We start from the raw sequence: 21535 nt of genomic DNA on the forward strand, positions 1-21535 counted from the left end.
CTATGTACATGTAGAGGGAGAATTAAGACAATTCTCACACTATAAAACTAGGTGGTGGGTAATCTGCTAAGAGTTATCAAAACTGAGCATATAATGTCTTGATAGCATAAGACGGTTATCCCAACATCTACAGTCTTAACCACTTAAAAAACAAAAAATACATACGATTATTTTTTCTGAACTGCCACACAGAGTTAAAACTGCAGTTCAAATCAACAAATAAAACAAAACCAAAACAAACAAGAAAAAAACAAACAGCCCCCACATACCCACACATTTCATTAGAGATACCAAGTAAAATACTGGAGCCCAATTTTCATTCAACAACCTCCGCACACATACTACTGCCTTTACATCTGAACTCTGGAATCATTTAGGTTGGGTTTCCCACTCCCAAACACTCAACAACAGAAAGTCCCAAGACATTCTTGCCATATTTTCAATCATTTACTATTTGTACTAACTTGGCAAACCTGATCTACACTAGTCAATTCTGGACTTCACAGACTGTGCTTTTACTTGATCAATGGACTAAGCAATTTACTAAAGGCCTACTTATAACAACGTTACTCTGAAGAATTAATTTTTAAAACATATAAAGGAGATTTTCACCAATCTTCGATAAACCGTCCCCTATAAACTGTGAAATTCTACAAATATTTTCCCTTACCCGTTCCCTTGAGCACTGGAGCAGCCTGGAGAATGGCTCAGGGAAGTGCTGCCAGCACATGGACTTTTCTTAGTGGACAGATCAAGTACACCGTCTGCAGAGACACAAACACACACCTGAGGATATTAAAAACTAGGAACAAATGTGAACTGAACAGACTAAAAATGACAAAGCAATAGGTCTAGTCAACCAAGCAGATACACTAGCTATATACGTAAGACAGGGTATCTTCCCTCCTAAAGTGACATACATTTAGCAAAGCTTGTTATATCTAACATCTCCAAGGGTTAAATATTTTATTAATAGGGCAAAAGAAAAGGTACAGCCTACCACTGAAGACATTAGGATATAGTCAGGTATTAGAAATTGCAGTTTACACAGTATGTAAATAGAACTATTAGACTTCGCTTTCGAAATGTGCCTTTATCAAAGCATATGAGATCTCAATGCCATATCATACAGATTATAAAACCAAATTCCTCAAGAGCTAAGTCTACCCGAAACACTAAAACAAACATTAAAGTTGTATTTAGAAAATTTTATGTGACACAAATCATTTTGAAACATAAGTTTATATGGTTAAATTATATGTATATACAAAATAGTCTGTAAGATGAATCAGATGTTAACTGTGATTTTCATGTGTCCTCATTACTCTTTGGACACATCTGCAAAAAACTGTATATTTGAATTCAATCTTTTGGAAAAACTCTTCAGAGATTCAAAATTCCCTTCTTGGTATTTATAAAGGCAAGGTTTTTCAATTAATAAGCTGTTACAAACTGGTGAGCAAAGTTTAAGGAAAGAGAGAAGAATGAAATCGTCTTGATACTGATGAAAGCCTAGAGATTTAACCATTTTTTACTGAAACTAGAATAACAAATTCATGTTATCAGAACATAAAATTAGAAGACCTTCTTATCCCACAAAGACTTCTTTCCCTCATAGACATGTCTAGAAAACTCATCTTCTAGACAACTTTTAAAGCTGCCATTTTGTCCAAAATTAACAGAGCAAGCTAATAATCAATGGCTCTGATTTTCAGCTGACGAGCAGAGAGGCCTTTCTATCTAGTTATGTTAAAAACTGCCCCAACATAGAACCTAAATAGGATTTGTGTCTGAGCACACTGTAACTCCTGATTTCAGGCTGTTAGAAATATGTGACTGAGCTTGTAAACCAAAAATCCCACACTCATCCAGAATAACTGTTGTCCTTTAGAGTCACTAATATTTCTAAAAATATAGTTGTAATCTTATAAGGACACCAAGTTAACCCAATTAGACATCTAACAAGCAAACACACTGCTTAAAATACTTCCAACCAAAATATTTCCAACAAAAGACACTATTTAAAGACTTCCAAGCCTGTCTAATCATCAAATAGGCAACATATTTTAAGTCTACTTAAATATACTAAATATACAGTGGTTTCATTGAAAACACTTGAAAATAGATCTGGGAAATATAATGTTAAAATTCTGTTTCACTTGAAGTCTATACACTACAATCCTGTCATCTAGGTCAAATTCCTCTTCAGAGCATACGGTCAGTACAATGTATCTCTTAAGTACAGCACCAACTAGAAGAAGTTAAATTAGACTAAGTGGTATCTTTGTATGTTAATCTCTATCATTAATATTTTAAATACAACCTCTACACTGTCATTCTCCTATTGTAAACCTGAAGTTTTTAATGCAATATTTAGAGCAGATATTTAGGGGCGCCTGGATGGTTCAGTCAGTTAAGCATCTGACTTTGGCTCAGGTCATGATCTCACGGTTTGTGAGTTTGAGCCCCATGTCTGGCTCTGTGCTGACAGCTCGAAGCCTGGAGCCTGCTTCAAATTCTTTGTCTCCCTCTCTCTCTGTCCCCGCCCCGCCCCCCCACCTCTCTCCCACGCATGCACACTCTCTCTCTCAAGAAATGAATCAACATTTAAAAAAAAAAAAAAAAAGACTTTTAATGAAAGCTACCAATCTTTGGTAAAGATAATCCTCAATAAAACAGAAAAGCACAATTTTGCAAATATGGTGACCAAAGGTACACTGATCAATGTGAACATATGACAATGAGGAATTCTACTAGGAAATCTCTCAGAATTTTGAGATTACGATTGCTGTTCTTTACCCAGAAACAGAAAAAAAGAAAAACTATTCAAAAATGTATTCTTTAAAAACCTAAAGCCAGTCCATTAAATGTAAATCCTTCTTAAATTACTTATAATAAGCAAAAGAAAGTCCTTTCTAAGAGGTTCTTCATACAAATTCAAACCTAATTTTGCAAAATGAACATGTATTTCTCACCAATAAATCCACACCTAACTTTCTGCACACTCTTAGGAGATATTCTAGGAAAATGAACTCTCACTAGAACAGATATCACCAATTTACAATCTGTAATGGGTCAAACAATGGCCCAGTTGAAATGCTCACTGCATCTCTGTGAAATTAAAAGTCAAAGGGATCACAAAAAACCCCAAATATTTAATCTATTTAAGAGTAAACTTTTCTTAGATTCAAGAAATATTTGCTAAGCAAAACTGATAACCTTTTAACCTTGTCCCTTAATTAGGATCCTCACCAACAAATTTAAATTACCTTGGAAATATTCTAAGGTTAATTCATAATACAGTACATATACATATGGAGGTGCTTGTATATATACATGTATATCCATATACATATGGAATACACTGAACAACCTGCTGTGTCTACTGTCTTCCTCATTATATCTAACCCTAGAAGTTTCTTTTTTAAAAATGCAAACAATACACATTCTTGCCTTATAATTTCATTTGCAGAGTATAAATTCTACCTAACAAGATACATGTATTTCTCAGCTAGGCGCTAATTCTAGAACACTGATGATCAGGGGAAACTTAATTTTTTATAGGGGTTTTAAAAACAATGGATATGGCAATGCTTTGTAAAACATAAAATATTTATATAAATATCAAGTAACTTAAAGATCAGTAACAAGTGTAACCACCTAACTTTCCTGAGTGGTACATTGATCTTGACTACAAACTACTGATATATAATGTTTAGTAGCCATTTTATCTGTGCTTCTCTATGACTGCATAGTCAGGAATAATTTAAGAATCAAATTAGTTTTTATCCTATTGTTACTGGTGCCCTACTTGCCAATAATTTTCTTCTCCCCAAAGTTAAAGTATTCTGATTGGACAGAGGAGACCTTGACATCAAACCATACCTTGTTCGCTAGGTTCTGACTGAGACTTTCTGACAGTAAGGTCCAGAGGTGAGTCTTGGTCAGCCATGAGAAGTTTGCTGAGCACAGGGTTCTGAGTAGTTGCAGCCGTGGGAGAGGTGGTGACTGGAGATGCTTTCGGCAGGCTTTGGTTCTTTGTGCTATTGGGCTGGCTGGGGTCCTGAGTAGAGCTATTTTTTGAGGTATATTCAGCAGCAAATTGTTGGATCATTCGCTGCATGATCTCACGGGCCACTAGGGGAATATTGGGGTCGGAGACCCAGGGACTGTCTGTAAACAAAGATTTATTTACTTTTAAACTGGGACAATGTACTACAAAAAAAAAAAAAAAAGACAGCTTTCAAGCAAACATAAAATTTCATTTTCTTTTTTTCTTAAAATGCAATCTCCTAAAAATAGTATTCCCTCCCAGAATTAGATTTTTAAGCTCTAAGCTTATGAGCTGCAGATTTTTTAAAGTAAAATTTTCATAAAATCACTTCTAAACACCCCCCTCAGTATTATGAAATTAAATAAAGGGAAAACAAATAGTATATCTTATGGGCAAGAATCACTTACCTGATACAGAAATCTCAAACCTTTCTTTTATGAAATAATTACTTCTGTTTACCACTTATAGATTACATCCGGTTTTTCCTAGACCTTTCCTCAGCCATCTCTTCCTAAATTGTTGAAGAATGGATTACTCAGTTATGAGTACATAATCTACTTTCTGTCAAAGACTGAAGGCATAGCAAAATTGTAAAAGGAGATACTTAATATAAGGTCCATGACAGACTGGGGCCATAGCCTCACATTTTCAGGCTCATAAGAATCACTTTGAGGGCTTGTAAAAACACACTGCTGGGTCCTATCCCCAGGGTTAACTGATTTAGCAGTTCTAGGGTGAGGTCAAGGACTGGCATTTCTACTAAGTTTCTAGGTGCAGCTGGAACCACTGGGCTTGGAGTTTAAAGGCCAGATCTCAAAGTTTAACACCATATATTTTACATGAGTTCTTTAAATATACTCTGCCATCTGTCCCAAAAATAAATAAACGTTGATAAATATACTCTGCCAATCATTAAACACAACAGCAAAGGAATTAATAAAATAAACTTATCAATTTCTAATCCACGTTAATTTAAAAATAAAGACCATATGAATTCATTAACTCGTAGAACTTCTGGCACTGGGAGGGACCCTGAAGGTCAAATAGGGCAAAATAAAAGAGAAAATGTTTGGTATAAATATATCATCACATCTCTATCATTACCACACTCTCAGGGAGACTAAGCTTCTCAAGAGCAGAGATTATGTTTGTTTACCTCTGTATACTCAGCACCTAATCTTGCCTGGCATAAAGTATGCATTCATATTAGCTGAGTAATAAATGGATCAGTCAAATCAATCACCATCAAATAGTGTGTTTTTTTTTTTTTCTGTAGACAAATAAGGTTAATGTGTCTAAAGAGAAGTGACCTCTTCAAATCTGTATAGATGGTTAGTGGTAGACCCTTGATTAAAACTCTCCCCCTGATCTTAATGTTCCACCTGTGACCTTTACTTCCACACCACACTTCAGAGGTTTCAGAAGGCAGTTCCAGAAAACCTGAGTTTCCTTGGTCTTTTAAAGATCAACTACAAAAGGTAAATTACTTTACCCATAATATGTTGGAGCTATAAGGGAATTAGGTTGATTTATAAATTTAGAGATAAACTGACTCATTACAATTCAAACCTAAAATCTCCACAACATACACATCATCAAAACTTCATGGGACTCTAAGAACAATTTTTTTTCCCCCTGAAAAACAACATTAAATACCAGAAGAAAGTCTAAAGTCAGAATATTTAATTCTCTGGAGTTTAATGAGGTTTTTCTCTACCAACAGCAACATTTCTGTTCTACCAAAAGTACTTCTAACCCCATGTTTCTTCTCTATAAATAGACTGAGTGTGCTAGATGGTTTAAGAATCAAGGTATTCAATTAGGTAAGGTTCAGAAATTATTACAACCATGAATGAGGTTCCTTAAAAGTTTTAATAAACATTTTAGCCATACATTGCTTTTTTAAAATCTCTACCCACTGAATATTTTTATTAATATTCATTTAACTTTCCACTTAAGACCTATCCACCAAATAAAAGACTGTATATAATTTCAAGTTTTATATTTTCTCAAGTTTTATATATTAATGTATCTTCTTATCCCCTGTAACACATAAAGAAAGTTTTCAAATAGGCAGAGTTAAACTAGATTCATAAATATATAGATTTTTGAAAAATCAGGGATTTTAGAATAAAGACCATAAACTGCTACCTCTGACCTTTAAATGGTTGTGGTGTATCTTGCCTCTTTGTTGAATGAAGAACATAACCATAAAACACAATTCATACTTACAAATTGATGACATATCTGTCATATGAATGTCTACATGTTTTGAAAAGTTTCCTGAACACATTTCATTCTTTCACTTACTTAAAACACAACTTCTATAAATCTAGACATTGTCTTGGGGAATATGCACAAGTGAGTCAAATAAAAACCACAAATCAGATCAAAATTAACACTACAGGAAAACAAGTAAATGTTACATTACAGCCACTTATGTTTTTAAAATGCAAATCTAACTTTTAGAAAGTGTCAAATTTTCTAACACAAGTGACAAAGCTGGAAAAAATTTGATAATGATAGTTGAAGGTATGCCGTTCATAAGCTAAAATTTATTACTGAATCCATACCACAAAAGCCTACTTTAATTGCATCTATGTTCCTACTTAGCTTTTAGAACCTTTTCATACTCATTTAAAACACACAATTTGCAATACTTGGAAACAAAGTATTAATAACTCCAAATCTCTGAACTATTTATTTAAAAAAATATATATATATATGTATGTATATATGTATACATACACACACACACACACACACACACACACCCTTCAGACTAAATTGCCTGTCATATCTCTGCATATTATATACATTTTTGGTATAACTTGAAGAGTACTAATGGCTTTCAGACATTTCCATGAAGATTAATATTTAAAAATATCAATATTAATACATAAAACAAGGACGAAGGAACTTCTAATAGCAAAGCAATAGTTCCTTTTTCTGAACATCATATGCCAGTATACAAACACACGAACTTAACTTTACATACAATTTCAGAGGATTCTCATCCCTAAAGTCTACCCTAAGGCTGATTCCAAGGTAAACATTCCTTCCCTCATGTATCCAAAAGTTTAATTTTAAAATAAAACTTAGAAGAACTTTAAGCTATTCCTACGTGACAAAGGGATGGGACTAGCAGAGAAGTAGGCTAGAATTCTCTTTAGGAATATGCTTATGATTGGCCTTATTAACTCCCTCCAAGCAAAGACTGGATGAAAAGTGGTTTCTCCACATATAGGAAGAGGAGCTCCTCTTTGCAGATAATGAAGATTGCTACAGCATTAGGCCCGTGACTCATTCAGTACACATACTAAAGGACAGGAGCAGCAGAGGAGCTGTAAAGATATTTTATTTAATAAACTGACAGAACGAGTCTATCATTTATACTTTAATGTGAATTACTTTAATAAAACAATCAAATGTTTATACAACTAAGAAAATTACTATTTGGAACATAATTTTAGATTTCAGGGTATTTAGAGGATGATAAAGTGAGCATGGGAGCCTCAGTTGGGAGCTTCACGTCAGAGGGTGCTGAGGGTACTAAAAGTGAGGTGAGGGTGTACTGAAAAATTTAATTTTGCATAGGAAAAAAAAGGTGTCACTGAAAACAATAATCTTGTGCGTTCCTTAATTTTATAGGACACTTCATACTCCATTTTGAAAATACTGACCACATTAAGCAGAACATCAGCTGGTTTCCAACTGTAGCCAACCAATTAGAATAGCACTTTATCAGACTTCCAACCACTGTAAAGGCAAAAATCACCCTTCAAATTTCAGAGGGAAGGAGGGAATTCCCAGAAGAATGAGGGATATAAACTAGAACATATAAAGAAGTACTAAAGAAAGCAGAATCATTGAGTCTGCTGAATATTAGAGTATTCAGGGTCACAAGAGTTTGTAGGAAACTTTTTTAGAACCTATCACAGTAACCTCCGTCTTGGAACTAGAGGAAAGACATAACTAAGGAACACAAATCCATTTAGAATTTCTTGAAAGTAAAGACTTCACTAGAATGGATCATAGAGGGAAGGAAGCTTTCTGAAGGTCTTGGCCGATGGTAATTAGGCTTTGTGAACAGAGAAACAAAATGTAAATCATGTCTACAAAGGTTTTAAGGAGAAAGTTCAATTGAAAAATATAAGAGGTGGAGCTATTAAATACCACCTCAAATGTAAGGGGGAAAGTTTTATTACATAATTATGAATTCCTTTCTCTAATTTTAATAATTTAAAGAAGTTTCAGCAAAACAAGGCTCTATCAAGGAAATAAATGCCTGTAAATCTAATTTTAAGATACAACTTCACATCTCTCTAAATGAAATTTCAGCAAGGAATTTACTAAAATTTTATACAGTTTTATGGTTATCTGCGATTAAAACTGTCACTATGTATGTAAGAAAATTTGACAAAATATATTAGTACTGAGACCTCAGAATTTTTTAGACTTTCATAATACTTTCAGGAACTATTTAACAAAACTTACATGATTCCATCACTTCAAACTGAAAAAGAGGGAAGAGGAGTTGCCTTAACCTATTCCAAATTTAACTTGACCAAAGGAATATAAAGTGTGTTATCAACAAAGAAAAATGTTTTTAAAAGTAACTTTTTAAAAATGACATTAAAATTAAGAAAATATAAGACAAGCAGATGCTAAATGCCATTCTTCACTAGAACCAACCTTTTCTATAAAAGACTGCATTGAGGAACTCTTCTGCTTGTCTCTCGAATCGAATGATTTTTGCTTGCTCTTGTTTAAGCAGAGCTTCTTGCCCAGCTCCCGAAGCTGGTTCATCCAGACCGACTAAGTGTCCCTGCAAAAATATTTGGTGAAATATTTGCACAAAAATCTTTCCCCATTCAGTATCAAAAGCACAGATGCAAAATCAAAGACAAATGTTAGTAACAGATAAGACAAATCAGTTTAATACAATTAAAATATCTTAAAACTTTAAATCAGAATAAAATTTATCTCCACAAAAGTATAAAAGCAAAGTGAATGTAAAAATATACTTGGGTGGTTTTTATGTATCTTACAAGTTTTGTTTAAAACTGACAGATAAACTCTAATTAAAATAACATTACTAACGGAAGATTTTTCTTGAGCATTTAAATATGTCCGTTCTTATTACACCATACAGCAATAGTACACAGACATTCAACTCAGACAAAAAAAATAGCTTAAATCCTAAATACTATTTGAGAATCATGTTTGCCCTCCTAGTATAAGATGTTTTCTCCAGACACAAAACAAACATAGTTTTAAAAGGGCCGTTAGAAGGGAAAACTCAAAAGAATGTATCCGAATTCATAATTCTGTGCCTAGAATATAATTCATAAACTGTAGCTTTCAAATGTTTAGAGAGTTGTGAAATTAATACGTTAAAACTGGCTCTAGAAAACAGAATTTAAAAATATACTGCGTCACATGTTCTAAAGGTACACATTTCTATATATGCTTGAACATGCTTACAATATAAACATGTTAAGTCCTGATCACAAAGTTTCAAACTGCCACACTAGACTCATCCCAAAGACTCCCAGAATCTGCTCTCAGGCTGTAGGAGCACTAGACTAGGTAGACAATGCTTTGCATTTACTTCCACTCTTGTAACTAATGAACAGGAGACTAAGTAAGTACATCTTTTAAGTGTTCTTTAAGTTCCAATGCATATAATTTACTTCAAATCACCACAATGTATCGCCACAGGCATATATAATTCTGTCAGGGAAAACTTAAAAGTACTTAGAAGTACCTAAAAGTACTCTAAAAAGAAAATGGGGACACACCCTGACACAGTGAAAAGGAAGCAAACAGGGCACTGAAGGCACATTATAATCCACAACTTTCTCAAAGATTTCAAATATAAGCAATGACATGTGCAATCAGATTTTTTTATGATTTCTCCATTGTACAAACTGTGTCAGCAGCACAACCAAAATATGTGTCTTTTGCAAAGACACATTTAGCACCAATTATATATTACAGTTTAATATGAAGAACTCTCTTGCATAATCAAACGAAAACAATCATCCCATAAAATATCCATGAGACACGTTAAGTCTGCCACATAAAGAAAATATTGTTATAAAGTCATTATAAAAACATTTTCATTCATTCATTCATTCATTCATTCAGTAGGCTTCCCCGGCCCAGCACGGAGCCCAACCAACACAAGGCTTTAACTCACGACCCTGAGATCAAGACGTGAGCTGAGATCAAGAGTTGGACACTTAACCAACTAAGTTTATTATAGTTGTACTTGCCAACTTTATTATAGTTGTATTTGCCAACATTCTCTTTCATGGCCTAAAGAAATTAATTTTTAAAAATGAATCACAAAATAACGTAATTTTGATACAGATTTAACATCTGAAAGGATCAGGAACAGGTACTAATTAGAGACCAATAAAATCCTCAACTGTGTTTTAATGGCATTTCATTGTTTAGTGATTTTTAAACTCAGACATTATATGGTATAAACTGTACTTAACCCCTCAGTCCTACATTCAGTAAGTTTAGTCAGACTTTCAGCAGGATATCTTTATTTTTCGTGTTTAAAAATGCGTATCTCAATGAGAGAAGATGTCAGTTGAAGGACGCATTGTACACAGTGTAGTTTCAATGCGTTAAGCATACAGCTATCCCCATTGATTCTACACATACATTTACAAATACGTGTATCCTTTCCATGTCTTTCCAAGTTTTTATTTAAATTCCTGCTCGTTAACATACAGTGTAATATTAATTTCAGGTGTAGAATTTAGTGATTCAACACTTACATACAACACTTGGAGCTCACCACAAAAAATAAGGAACACTTCACGAATCTGTATCATCCTTGCGTAGGGGCCATGCTAATTTTTTCTGTATGGTTACAATTTTAGCATATGTGCTGCCAAAGCAAGCACAGAATATCTATACTTAAACCATGCTCAAATGTTGCATTCAGGCTACTTTCTAATCTAAATCAACTCATAGCAACTAACAGCACTCAGTAAGGATGGTGTTACATGTTTTTTCTTGAATTAAACAATTAATTACCAATTTTATCAATCTGGACGCTGAGACCTTCAGATAACTTTCAGTTGGTTCATCTAAATTATAGTCACACCTATTTGTTTTGTTTCCAAACAGTTTTATTGAGATATAATACACGTATCATACAATTCACCTATTTAAAGTATAAATTCAATGTTTTTCTTGTAGCGTCACAGAGGTGTGGGACCATCACCATGATAAACTTCAGAATATTTTTGTACCCCAAGACATTAACAGTCACTCACTTCCCATTCTCCCACTTGCCCCAACATTAGGCAACCACTGTATTATTTTCTGCCTCTCTCTACAGACTTGCTTATTCTGGATATTTCACATAAATGGAATCGTGCAATATTCATGGTGTGTGTGTGTGTGTGTGTGGTTTCTTCCTCCTAGAATAATGTTTTCAAGGTTCACCCCATCGTAGCAGATACCGGCACTTCGTTCCTTTTTATTGCCAAATAACATTCCATTGTACTGATGTAGCACATTTTACCCATTCATCAGTTGATAATGACCATTTGGATTTCTTTTTGGCTGCTATGATACAAATAATGCAGTCTTTAGTGTTTGTGTACAAGTTTTTGTGTATTTTCATTTTTCTTGGATATGTATTTAGGAGTGGAATTTGTAGATCATATGCTAATTATATTTACCATTCTGAAAAAGTACAATAAACCATCTTCCAAAGCAGGTGTACCATTTAATATTCCCAACAGCAGTGAGGGTTCTGACTTCTCCACATTCTCATGAACACTTGCTATCATTTTTATTACATCCATTCCAGTACACAAGAAATGGTGCCTAATGGTTCTGATTAGATTTCCCTAATGATTAATAATGTTGAACATCTAACTGGCCATTTAAATACCTTCTTTGGAGAAATGTACATTCTTATGCTTTGCCCAGTTTTTAATTGGGCTCACTTTTTTAATGTTTGAGTTGTAAGAATTCCTGATATATTCTGGATACAATCCCATTATCAGATTTAAGATTTGCAAATATTTTCTCCCATCAATGAGCTTTATTATCACTTCACTGATGCTACCTACTACTGTTAACAGTACAAAGTTCTTAATTTTAATGAATTCCAATTTATTTTTTGACATTTGTGCTTTGGTATTATATCTAAAAAACTAGTGGCTAGCCCAAGATCATTAAGATTTACTCTTATGTTTTCTTCTAAATGTTTTATAGTTTTAGAACTTACTTTTAGGTATATGACCCGTTTCAAATAAACTTTTGTGTATGGTAAAAGGAAGGGGTCCAACTTCCTTTGTCAAAAATCACTGGCCATAAATTTTACTTCTGGATGCTCAACTCTGTTCCGCTGATCTACATATCCATCTGTAGGCCAGAAACACACTATGTTGATCATGGTAGTTTTGTAGTAAGTTCTGCTATTAGGAAGTGTAAATCCTCTCTTCTAAGATTGTTTTGGCTACTCAGGCATCCTGTAAATTTTTACATGAATTTTAAGATCAGTTTGCCAATCTCTGCAAAGAAGTCACCAGAGATCTTGGTAGGTTATGCAGTGAATCTGCAGGTTATTTGGGGGGTAATGCCATCTTCATAATATTAAGTGTTCCAATCCACGAACATGAGATCATACCTTTCTATTTATTTCGATCTTCTTTAATTTATTTCAACAATTTTAATTTACAGTGTACAAGTCTTAAACTTGTGTTAACTTTATTCCTAAGTATTCTATTCCTTTTGATGCTATAGTAAATGGAACTGTTTTCTTAATTTTCATGTTCAGACTATTCATTGCTATTGTATAGAAATACAATCAATTTTTAAAAAAATGTTGTATTCTACAACCTTGTTGAACTTATTAACTCTAATATATTGTGTTCTGTTGATTCCTTAAAATTTTCCATATACAACATCATGTCATCTACAAATACTTTTACTATTTCTTTTGCAATCTGGGTAACTCTGGTTTCTTTTCTTTTTTTAGACAGAGAGAGAGAGCGTGCGCGCGCGCATACAAGCAGGGGAGAGGGACAGAGGGAGGGAGAGGGGGAGAGGGGGAGAGTGGGGGATGGAGAGGAAGACAGAGAGAGAGAGACAGAGGGACAGAGAGAAAGAGAGAGAGAGAGAGAGAGAGAGAGAGAGAGAGAGAGAGAGAGAATATCTTAAGTAGGCTCCATGCTCAGGGCAGAGGCCAACACGAAGTTCAATCCCATGACCCTGGGATCATGACCTGAGGTGACACTAAGAGTTGGATGCTTAACCAACTGGGCCAGCCAGGCACCCCTGCTTTTATTGCCTAATTGCCAAGGCTAGGGCTTCTGGTAGAACAGTGCATAGAAGTATTGAGAATGGACAACTCTGTCTTGTTCCTAATTTTAGGGGGGAAATGTCCAGTTTTTACCACAGCTGTGTATTTTTGTAGATCAGGCTGAGGAATTTCTCTTCTAGTCCTAGTTTCTTGGGTGTTTTTATCACAAAAAGGTGTTGGATTTGGTCACTTTTTGCACGGACAGCCATTGTGATGATCACGTGGTTTTTATCACTGATTCCCATGAATGCACTATATTACATTAATTGATTTTGTGGCGTAAACCAACCTTGCATTCCTGAGAAAAATCTCACCTGGTAAGAGAGTATAACAGTTTTCATATGTTCCTTGATTTGGTTTGCTAATATTTCGTGGAGAATTTTACTGTTGTTATTGGTATTCCTAAGTGATTCTGCTCTGCAGTTTTCTTGTGATCTGTCTGGTTTTGGTATTCAAATACTAGTCTCACAAAGCGAGGAAGTCGTCTTCTATATTTTAGATAAATTTGTGTAGAACTGGTATTAGTTCTTTTAAAAATATCTGGCAGAAATCACCAATGAAGGTGTCTGGCCACAGGCTTTTCTTTGATGGAAATTTTAAAATTACCAATTCAATCTCTTCACTTGTTCTAGGTTGCATTAGTTTCCCAGGGCTATTGTAACGTATTACCACAAACTGAGTGGCTTAAAACAGCAGAAATTTATTCTCTCACAACTCTGGAATCTAGAAATCTGCAATCAAGGTGTCAACAAAGCCATGCTCCTTCTGAAGGCCTCTATGAGAGAATCCTTCCCTGCTTTTTCCTAGCTTCTGGTGATTTCCAGCAATCCAACATTTCTTGACTTGTGACAGCATTAACTCCAATTTCTTCTTCTAACTTTACGTGGCCTTCCGTGTGCGTGTCTTGGTCTCCAAATCTCCCTTATAAAGACACCAGGTGCTGGATTGAAGACCTACTCTAATCCAGTATAACCTCATCTTAACTTATTAATTAATCCGCAAAGACCATATTTCCCAAATAATGTCACATTTATAAGTACCAGGGATTAGAACTTCATCTTTTTTTTTTTTTTTTTTTTTGAGTGGGGGGCACATAATTCAACCTGCTACACAGGTCTGTTCAGATTTTCTATTTCTCCTTATGTCAGTTTCAGTAGTTTGTGTCTTATTCTAGGCATTTGCTTGTTTCATTTAAACTATCTAGTCTGCTGATTTATATATGATTCACAGTAGTATTTCCCTTAAATCTTTTTTATCTCCATAAGGTCACTAGTAATTTCCTCTATCTGATTTGTGATTTAGTAATTTGAGTCTTTTTCTCTTGAGCAGTCCTAGATAAAACATTTATCAATTTTGTTGTATCTTTTCAAAGAACGAACCTTTGATTTTGTTAATTTCTCTATTTTTCTATACTATTTCATTTATTTCTGCTCTAATCATTATTTCCTTCTGCCTGCTTTAGGTTTAGTATGCTCTTCTTCTCCTGGTCTTTTAAGGAAGACAGGGCACTGAACTAAGATCTTTTAAAATATAGGCAGCTGCAGCTTTAAATTGCCATCTAAGTGCTGTTGGCTATGTCTCATAAGTTTTGGTATGCTTTGGCTTTCATTCATCTCAAACTATTTGCTAATTTCCCTTGTGATTCCTTCTTCTGATTATTTAGAAATGCATTATTTAATTTCCACATATGTGTGAATTCCTCATATATCCTCTGTAACTAATTTCTACTAATATCATTCCTTTGTAGTGGGAAAACATATTGTGTATGATTGGAATCCTTTGATTTTTTTATGGCCTAGCAGAAAGTCTTTCCTGGAAAATGTTCCACGTATACTTGGAAAGAATCACTATTTTGTTCTTTTTGGGTGGAGTGTTCCTTATACACATCTGTTAGGTCTAGTTGCTTCAGAGTGTTGTTCAAATCTCTTCTCTGTGTTGATCTTCTGTCTAGATGTTCTACCCATTATTGAAAGTGGAGTATTAATGTAGTCAACTCTTGTTTTTGAACTATTTCTCCCTTCACTTCTGTCACATTTTGCTTCATGTGTTTTGGAGTTCTGTTGTTACATATGTAACAACATATGTTGTTATAGGTCTTCCTAATACATTGACCCTTTTATCATAAAAAATGTCCCTCTTGATCTCTAGGTTCATTGAAGTCTATTTCCCCCCAATGTGCAGCCTCTGTTATCACTTTTCTCAGGGGATGCGGTCTTGAGCATGCAGTCTCCCTGTCTACTGGGAATGACTGTGGGTTTAGTCAGACTCTCTGGCAGTTTCTTTCTCAGGCCTTCCCTTTACACAGTGCTCGCTGATCAGCCTGTAGCAGTATCACACACCCAGGCGTCAGCCTCAACTAGTTTGTTTCATTGGTGTGTTGTTGCCACATCCTGGGGCATAAATTGCACCAGTGTCTGATCCAATGAAAGTGGGGCCTCTTTGTAAGGGCAGGGTGTTGCCTTGCCAGTCTTTGAGGCTAACTCGAACCCCAGGAGGGCTCTTCTTTTTATCTGGTTCTCTCCGTAAAGCTTCTGACTGGTCTGCCATTTCACTTGTTGCTACTAGTATCATGGAGCTACCAGCCTCCTCTTAACTGTTTACCACAAAGATCTCCATCATTTTCAACTTTTTGTAAGCTCTGTTCCAAAAGTCAGTCCCCCTGAGAGAGCTACAGAATTCTCCGTTCTCAAGGCCTGCCTTTCCCTTTGGAAGAACCACTGTGCTGCTGCACAGGAACTGGAGGTTAGGACAATAACCCACTTCTCTCAGAGTGACATCTGTGCTTTATGACAGGGGGTGGTGGATCACTTGCCTCTCCTGGCACAGAACTTCTGCCTTATGAATGAGGCCTGACCTAAACCTCAGTATGCTCAATCTGCTGAGACTGGAGCACACTTCCACTCTGAGAAAAGGCTGAGAGAAGGAAGGCTTTTTGACCTCAGCTGCCTGGAAGACAGCATCCGCCACGAGAAGCTAGAAGGTATGAGTGATGCCCGCAGTCTGTTTCCCCTGCTCAGACAAGAGTTAGAGCTTCCTTCAAGCTGAGGGCAGGGAGAGGGTGGGAGTGGGTCATGGGTCAAATGCCAGAGTCCTGTTCTTTTTTTAATTTTTTTATTTTTTTAAATTTTTTTTTTTCAACGTTTATTTATTTTTGGGACAGAGAGAGACAGAGCATGAACGGGGGAGGGGCAGAGAGAGAGGGAGACACAGAATCGGAAGCAGGCTCCAGGCTCTGAGCCATCAGCCCAGAGCCTGACGCGGGGCTCGAACTCACGGACCGCGAGATCGTGACCTGGCTGAAGTCGGACGCTTAACCGACTGCGCCACCCAGGCGCCCCCCAGAGTCCTGTTCTTACTGAGATTTAGTACGTTTGTTTGAACAAATCATTCTCCATTTGCTATATGCCCTTAAGATAATTATTTCCAGCTTAAATGATTGCTTTAAAATAATTTCACCAGTTAAATGGTTATTTTGCTTGTTTTTATCCAGAATAATAAACAGAGATGAAAAATATAATACCAAATCATATGCTTTTATCAAGTGCATCTGGTCACCAAGTTAAAAATTTACAGCAATGATGTATAAACAAAATACAGGCCATCCTCCCTTACTGTACATACTATATGCCAAAACTAAATGAACCAACAAGAACAAAAACATTCAAACGGTACAGAGCTAATAAAGTTAACCTAACAGATAGGAGATCCAGAAACAACAAATTCATATCACCCCACCCCCGACCCCCTCCCCCACATCTGAAATTTAAAAGAAGTCATTATGTATGGTATGCCCCCCCCCAAAAAAATGATATGACATACTCTTCTGTAAATAAAAAGCCACTGTTCTTCCTTACAGTTATTACCCCTATTCATTAAAGAACAAGTTGTTGGCCCAAAACAGAAGAGGAATAAAGTTGGAGATACGCACTGGAGTCTGCATCTCCTCGGAACTTGCTTCCTTCAGAATTCAAGAATTGGTCCTCCTACATGGGTTTGTTCATAGCCACAGGTGATTCTGTCATATCAAATCTACTGTGAGTTTCTTCTTTTTTATTTTTTCTACTGTAAGCTTCTTAAAAGCATATATATCTAGAACATACTGCCAAAGCTTTTGATTCTGTAGCTCTCAGGTAAGAAGCAGTCATGTTTTTTAAAAGTTCTCTTCAAGGGGCGCCTGGGTGGCTCAGTCTGTTAAGTGATCGACTCTTGATTTCTGTTCAGGTCATGATCTTACAATTCGTGAGACTGAGCCCCACTGTGGAGCCAGGTTGAAATATTCTCTCTCTCAAAAATAAACATTTTTTAAAAAGCTCTCTTCTTGGGGCGCCTGGGTGGCTCAGTCAGTTGAGCATCTGACTCTTGATCTCAGCTCAGGTCACGACTCCTGGGTCATGGGATCAAGCCCCATGTGGGGCTCTATGCTGAGCATGGAGCCTTCTTGAGATTCTCTCTTTCCCTCTGCTCCCCCCACTCTCAAAATAAATAAACATTAAAAAAAAGTTCTCTTCTTAAGAACTGAAAAGATCAGTATCATACTTTAAAACTTATTATGTATTTATAATAAATCTTAGTATTTGGGAAGGCAAATCCCTACTTGTTATGTTTTCTAAAATGTCCTGGCCATTTTAGCTTTATTTTTTCAGATTATATTTAAAATAGCTTAGTCAATTCTTCTCACCACCAACACCAGCTCCCCAAAGAAGACAAGGTGGTTTTTGTTTTGTTTTGACAAGGTGGTTTAGATCTGAATAGCAATATACTTAGAAAGTATTTCAGGAAGTAGTAACACCCTTAAAAATATTCAGTCTTTTCTTTTAGGAGCTGCTTTACATTTACCCAAGTGAGCTATAACGGAGCTCAATTAAAATTCTGTTGTTTATTCATGTAGTTCCCACATATTTATTATTTTACATTTTTACTGTCCATATGAGAAGGAGGTTTCCTTAATTTTCTAACTGCTAGTGCTGGCATAAAAGCAGAAAAGTGTGTGTGTGTGTGTGTGTGTGTGTGTGTGTAAAAGTTAATTCTGTACACAGTGTTTGGGGAAAGCGTAGGTTGTGTATCTTCAATTGCTAGGTTCTCTGGCAGCTTCACAACTTTGTGTCAATTTCCCAATATCCTTTTAAGGTAATTTCTTTTAAGCGGACTGTGAAGGTGATAAGGAGAGGTAAAGGAAAACAAAGCTGCAGAAGCCACCAACACTGTGTGGTCTGATGATCCATCACCCAAAGCAGGAAAGGAGACTTAATACTGAATATGTTGGGATCTTTAATAGAAAAAGACCTCAAGTTCTTTATTAAGTTTGGTTACCTCTACCTTCATAATCCATACAATACACTCATTATCATCCTTTGCTACCTTTTGGGGAATGGCAATAAAACATCCAAAAGACGTTTTCAAATAAGAAGTTCATACTTTTTCCTACAACTTAAGGGTTGCTATTTCTCTGTACTACTAGAAATGTTTAAGGAAATTCCATAGACTTAAGAGAAATGATACTACAAAACATTTCTGAGGGAAATTTAAGATGTAAAGAGGATATAAACCATGATCATAAACTGAAAGACTCAGTGTTGCTAATATGTAGCTAATATGCTAACTGATCTACAGATTCAGTGCAATCATAATCAAAATGCCTACAGGCTTTTTGAAAAATCAATGCATTGCTTTTAAAATTTATACAGAAAGGCCAAGGACCAGGTTTAGCAGAACAAGTTTGAAAAAGAAAAACCAAGTTGGAGAACTAGTACTACTTGATTTTCAGATATAAAGATACACTGATCAAGACACTGTGGCATGGGTGTAAAGACAGACATATAGTTCAATGGCAAATAAGAGTCCAGAAATATACCCACAGGCATACTGTCAACTGATGCAACAAAGATGCCTAAGAATTCAATAGGGGTTAAGAAGGTCTTCTCAACAAATGGTGTTAGAACAACTGGATTACCTTATGCAATATAGTAAACCTCAACACTTCAATAACACCATGTAGAAAAATTAACTAGGAACAGATCAGGTACCAAAACACAAGAGTCAACACTAGCAAGCTTCTAAAAGAAAACATGAGAGTTTTGTGTGTGTCTGACACTGGATTGAGCAAGGATTTCTAGAACAGAACATAAAATACATGAATTTTAAAAGAAAAAATTGGCAAAAGGTTTTATACAGAATGTATAAAGAACTATTACCACTTAGTAAGTTTTAAAAATGGAGAAAAGATTCAAACAAATATTTCACATAAGATGTATAAAGATGTTCAACATCATTAATCAACAAGGAAATGAACAATAAAATCACAGTGAGATACCACTATAGACCCACCAGAATGTTTAAAGTTAAAAAAGACTGACAATATCAAATGTTGGCAAAATGGGAAACACTGGAATTCCTATACGTTGCTGATGGAATCAGAAAATGGTTAAGTCAATTTGGTGAACCATATAATAGTATAAGGTTAAATATACAATGATACTACCACCCAGTAATTTCAATTCTAGGTATTTATTCCAGAGAAATGAAAATATATGCCCAATGGGGCAACTGGGTGGCTCAGTAGGTTAAGAGTCCGACTTCGGCTCAGGTCATTGATCTCGCAGTTCGTGAGTTCAAGCCCTGTGTCAGGCTCTGTGTTGACCTGACATTTCAGAGCCTGGAGACTGCTTTGGAATCTGTGGTTCCTTCCCCCCGCTCGTGCTCTGTTTCTGTCTGTCTCTCAAAAAATAAACAAACATTTAAAAAAATAAACTAATCTTTAAAAAAAGAAAATATATGCCCAAAGACTTATATGTAAGTCTAATATATTAGCCAACATCTGGAAACAATTTAAAAGTCCAAAAGAAAGTGAACTGATATGGGGACCTACTCAGCAATAAAAAGGACCAAGAGTATACACAAAAATAAGAATACCAAAAAATTATGTTAAATGGAAGAAGTTAAATATGAAAGACTACACAGTATTTCACTCCTATTATATAAAACTCTAGAAAAGGTAAAACTAATCGTGATTGCCTTAATTGGGTGTCCAAGAAATGGACTGACTACAAAGGGACATGAGAAAGCAATTTAGGGTGAGAACTGTCCTGAACCTTGACTGTGCTGGTAGTTACACAACTGTATACATTTACCAAAATCTATTAATCTGAACTCTTAAATGGTAAATTTTATTATATACAAATATTGCCTCATTAAAAAATCATTAAAACATAGGTTCAGGGTATTTAAGATACTAGATACTGAACGGATCACTGAATTTTGGCTCTTGTTGAACTAACCATTTGGAAATCAAACAAATGATTCTTACTTACATTTTCAGAGTCACAAAGAAACGTGACACTTATTTTCAAAACCTCATATGAATGTTCTTCTCTCAAGCAAGCATACTTTTAGTATCTTTCACTTGCTCTCTACGTTCTGCATTGTATTTTGAATAGATACAACTAAATAGTCACCATGAATTGTTGGCATTTCACTATTTTTGTTCTATCTTTAGATCCAAATCAAGATAAGGAGGTTGATCACTGTGCAAAAGCTGGTCTTTGTTAACCAAGTTGTATGCAGACTGGCCAAAAAGGGGGATACGTGTATCATCCAAGGAATCAGATCCCCTTAGAAAAATGGAATTCAGTATTGCAGCAGGGAAAAGACATGATGAACCCAGAATATCTTGTTGTATCAGAAAGTATTAAAGTGCTCAAAAAATGATGGGGACATGTCAAAAGGATATACTAGGTGGTTTGAAAGGGCTCCCATTAACCGAATCTGGGATACTGGATAACATATTTGAACAGAGTAAGAATCTTGATTTCAAAATGACAGAGGGAATAGGAAAACTCTTCTTCACAGTATAAAGCCAAATGAAAAAATACAGAGGAATAATAATTAGAAAAATCACCATTTCAAGCCATCAGAAAAACGATTCCAGCAAGAAATTACCATCAACACCAAAATTAAAGTGGATGAAGGTTTAGTAAAAAAGAGATATCTATGTAGTCTCAAAAGTATCTCTTCAAAAATTATTAATTACAATGGGGCGCCTGGGTGGCTCAGTCGGTTAAGCGTCCGACTTCAGCTCAGGTCACAATCTCGTGGTCCGTGAGTTCGAGCCCCGCGTCAGGCTCTGGGCTGATGGCTCAGAG

The 21535-nt window shown here is 35.5% G+C and overlaps 1 protein-coding gene and 1 non-coding gene across 9 annotated transcripts in view; both read right to left on the reverse strand.

The window, feature by feature from the left end:
* The window catches only part of LCOR (ligand dependent nuclear receptor corepressor), a 145778-nt gene that overhangs the window by 42472 nt on the left and 81771 nt on the right, over positions 1 to 21535 (reverse strand). For 6 of the 8 annotated variants that reach the window (XR_004344230.1, XM_030335581.1, XM_030335582.1 and 3 more), the window contains exons 5-7: positions 8750 to 8882; positions 3886 to 4173; positions 671 to 764 (exon numbers count right to left, since the gene is read on the reverse strand). The exons of the other annotated variants lie outside the window; for them this stretch is intronic. Coding sequence is in view for 5 of the 6 variants with exons in the window: in XM_030335580.1 (XP_030191440.1) it covers positions 671 to 764; positions 3886 to 4173; positions 8750 to 8882 (515 nt within the window). In the remaining variant the exon portion in view is untranslated. The remainder of the gene's footprint in view (positions 1 to 670; positions 765 to 3885; positions 4174 to 8749; positions 8883 to 21535) is intronic. 8 annotated transcript variants of the gene reach the window in all.
* On the reverse strand, positions 10876 to 10980 carry LOC115527815. The gene has a single exon (XR_003973052.1). It is a non-coding gene; the product is annotated as a U6 spliceosomal RNA (small nuclear RNA).

This window comes from Lynx canadensis, chromosome D2 (assembly GCF_007474595.2).
Source record: "Lynx canadensis isolate LIC74 chromosome D2, mLynCan4.pri.v2, whole genome shotgun sequence".
Taxonomy (NCBI): domain Eukaryota; kingdom Metazoa; phylum Chordata; class Mammalia; order Carnivora; family Felidae; genus Lynx; species Lynx canadensis.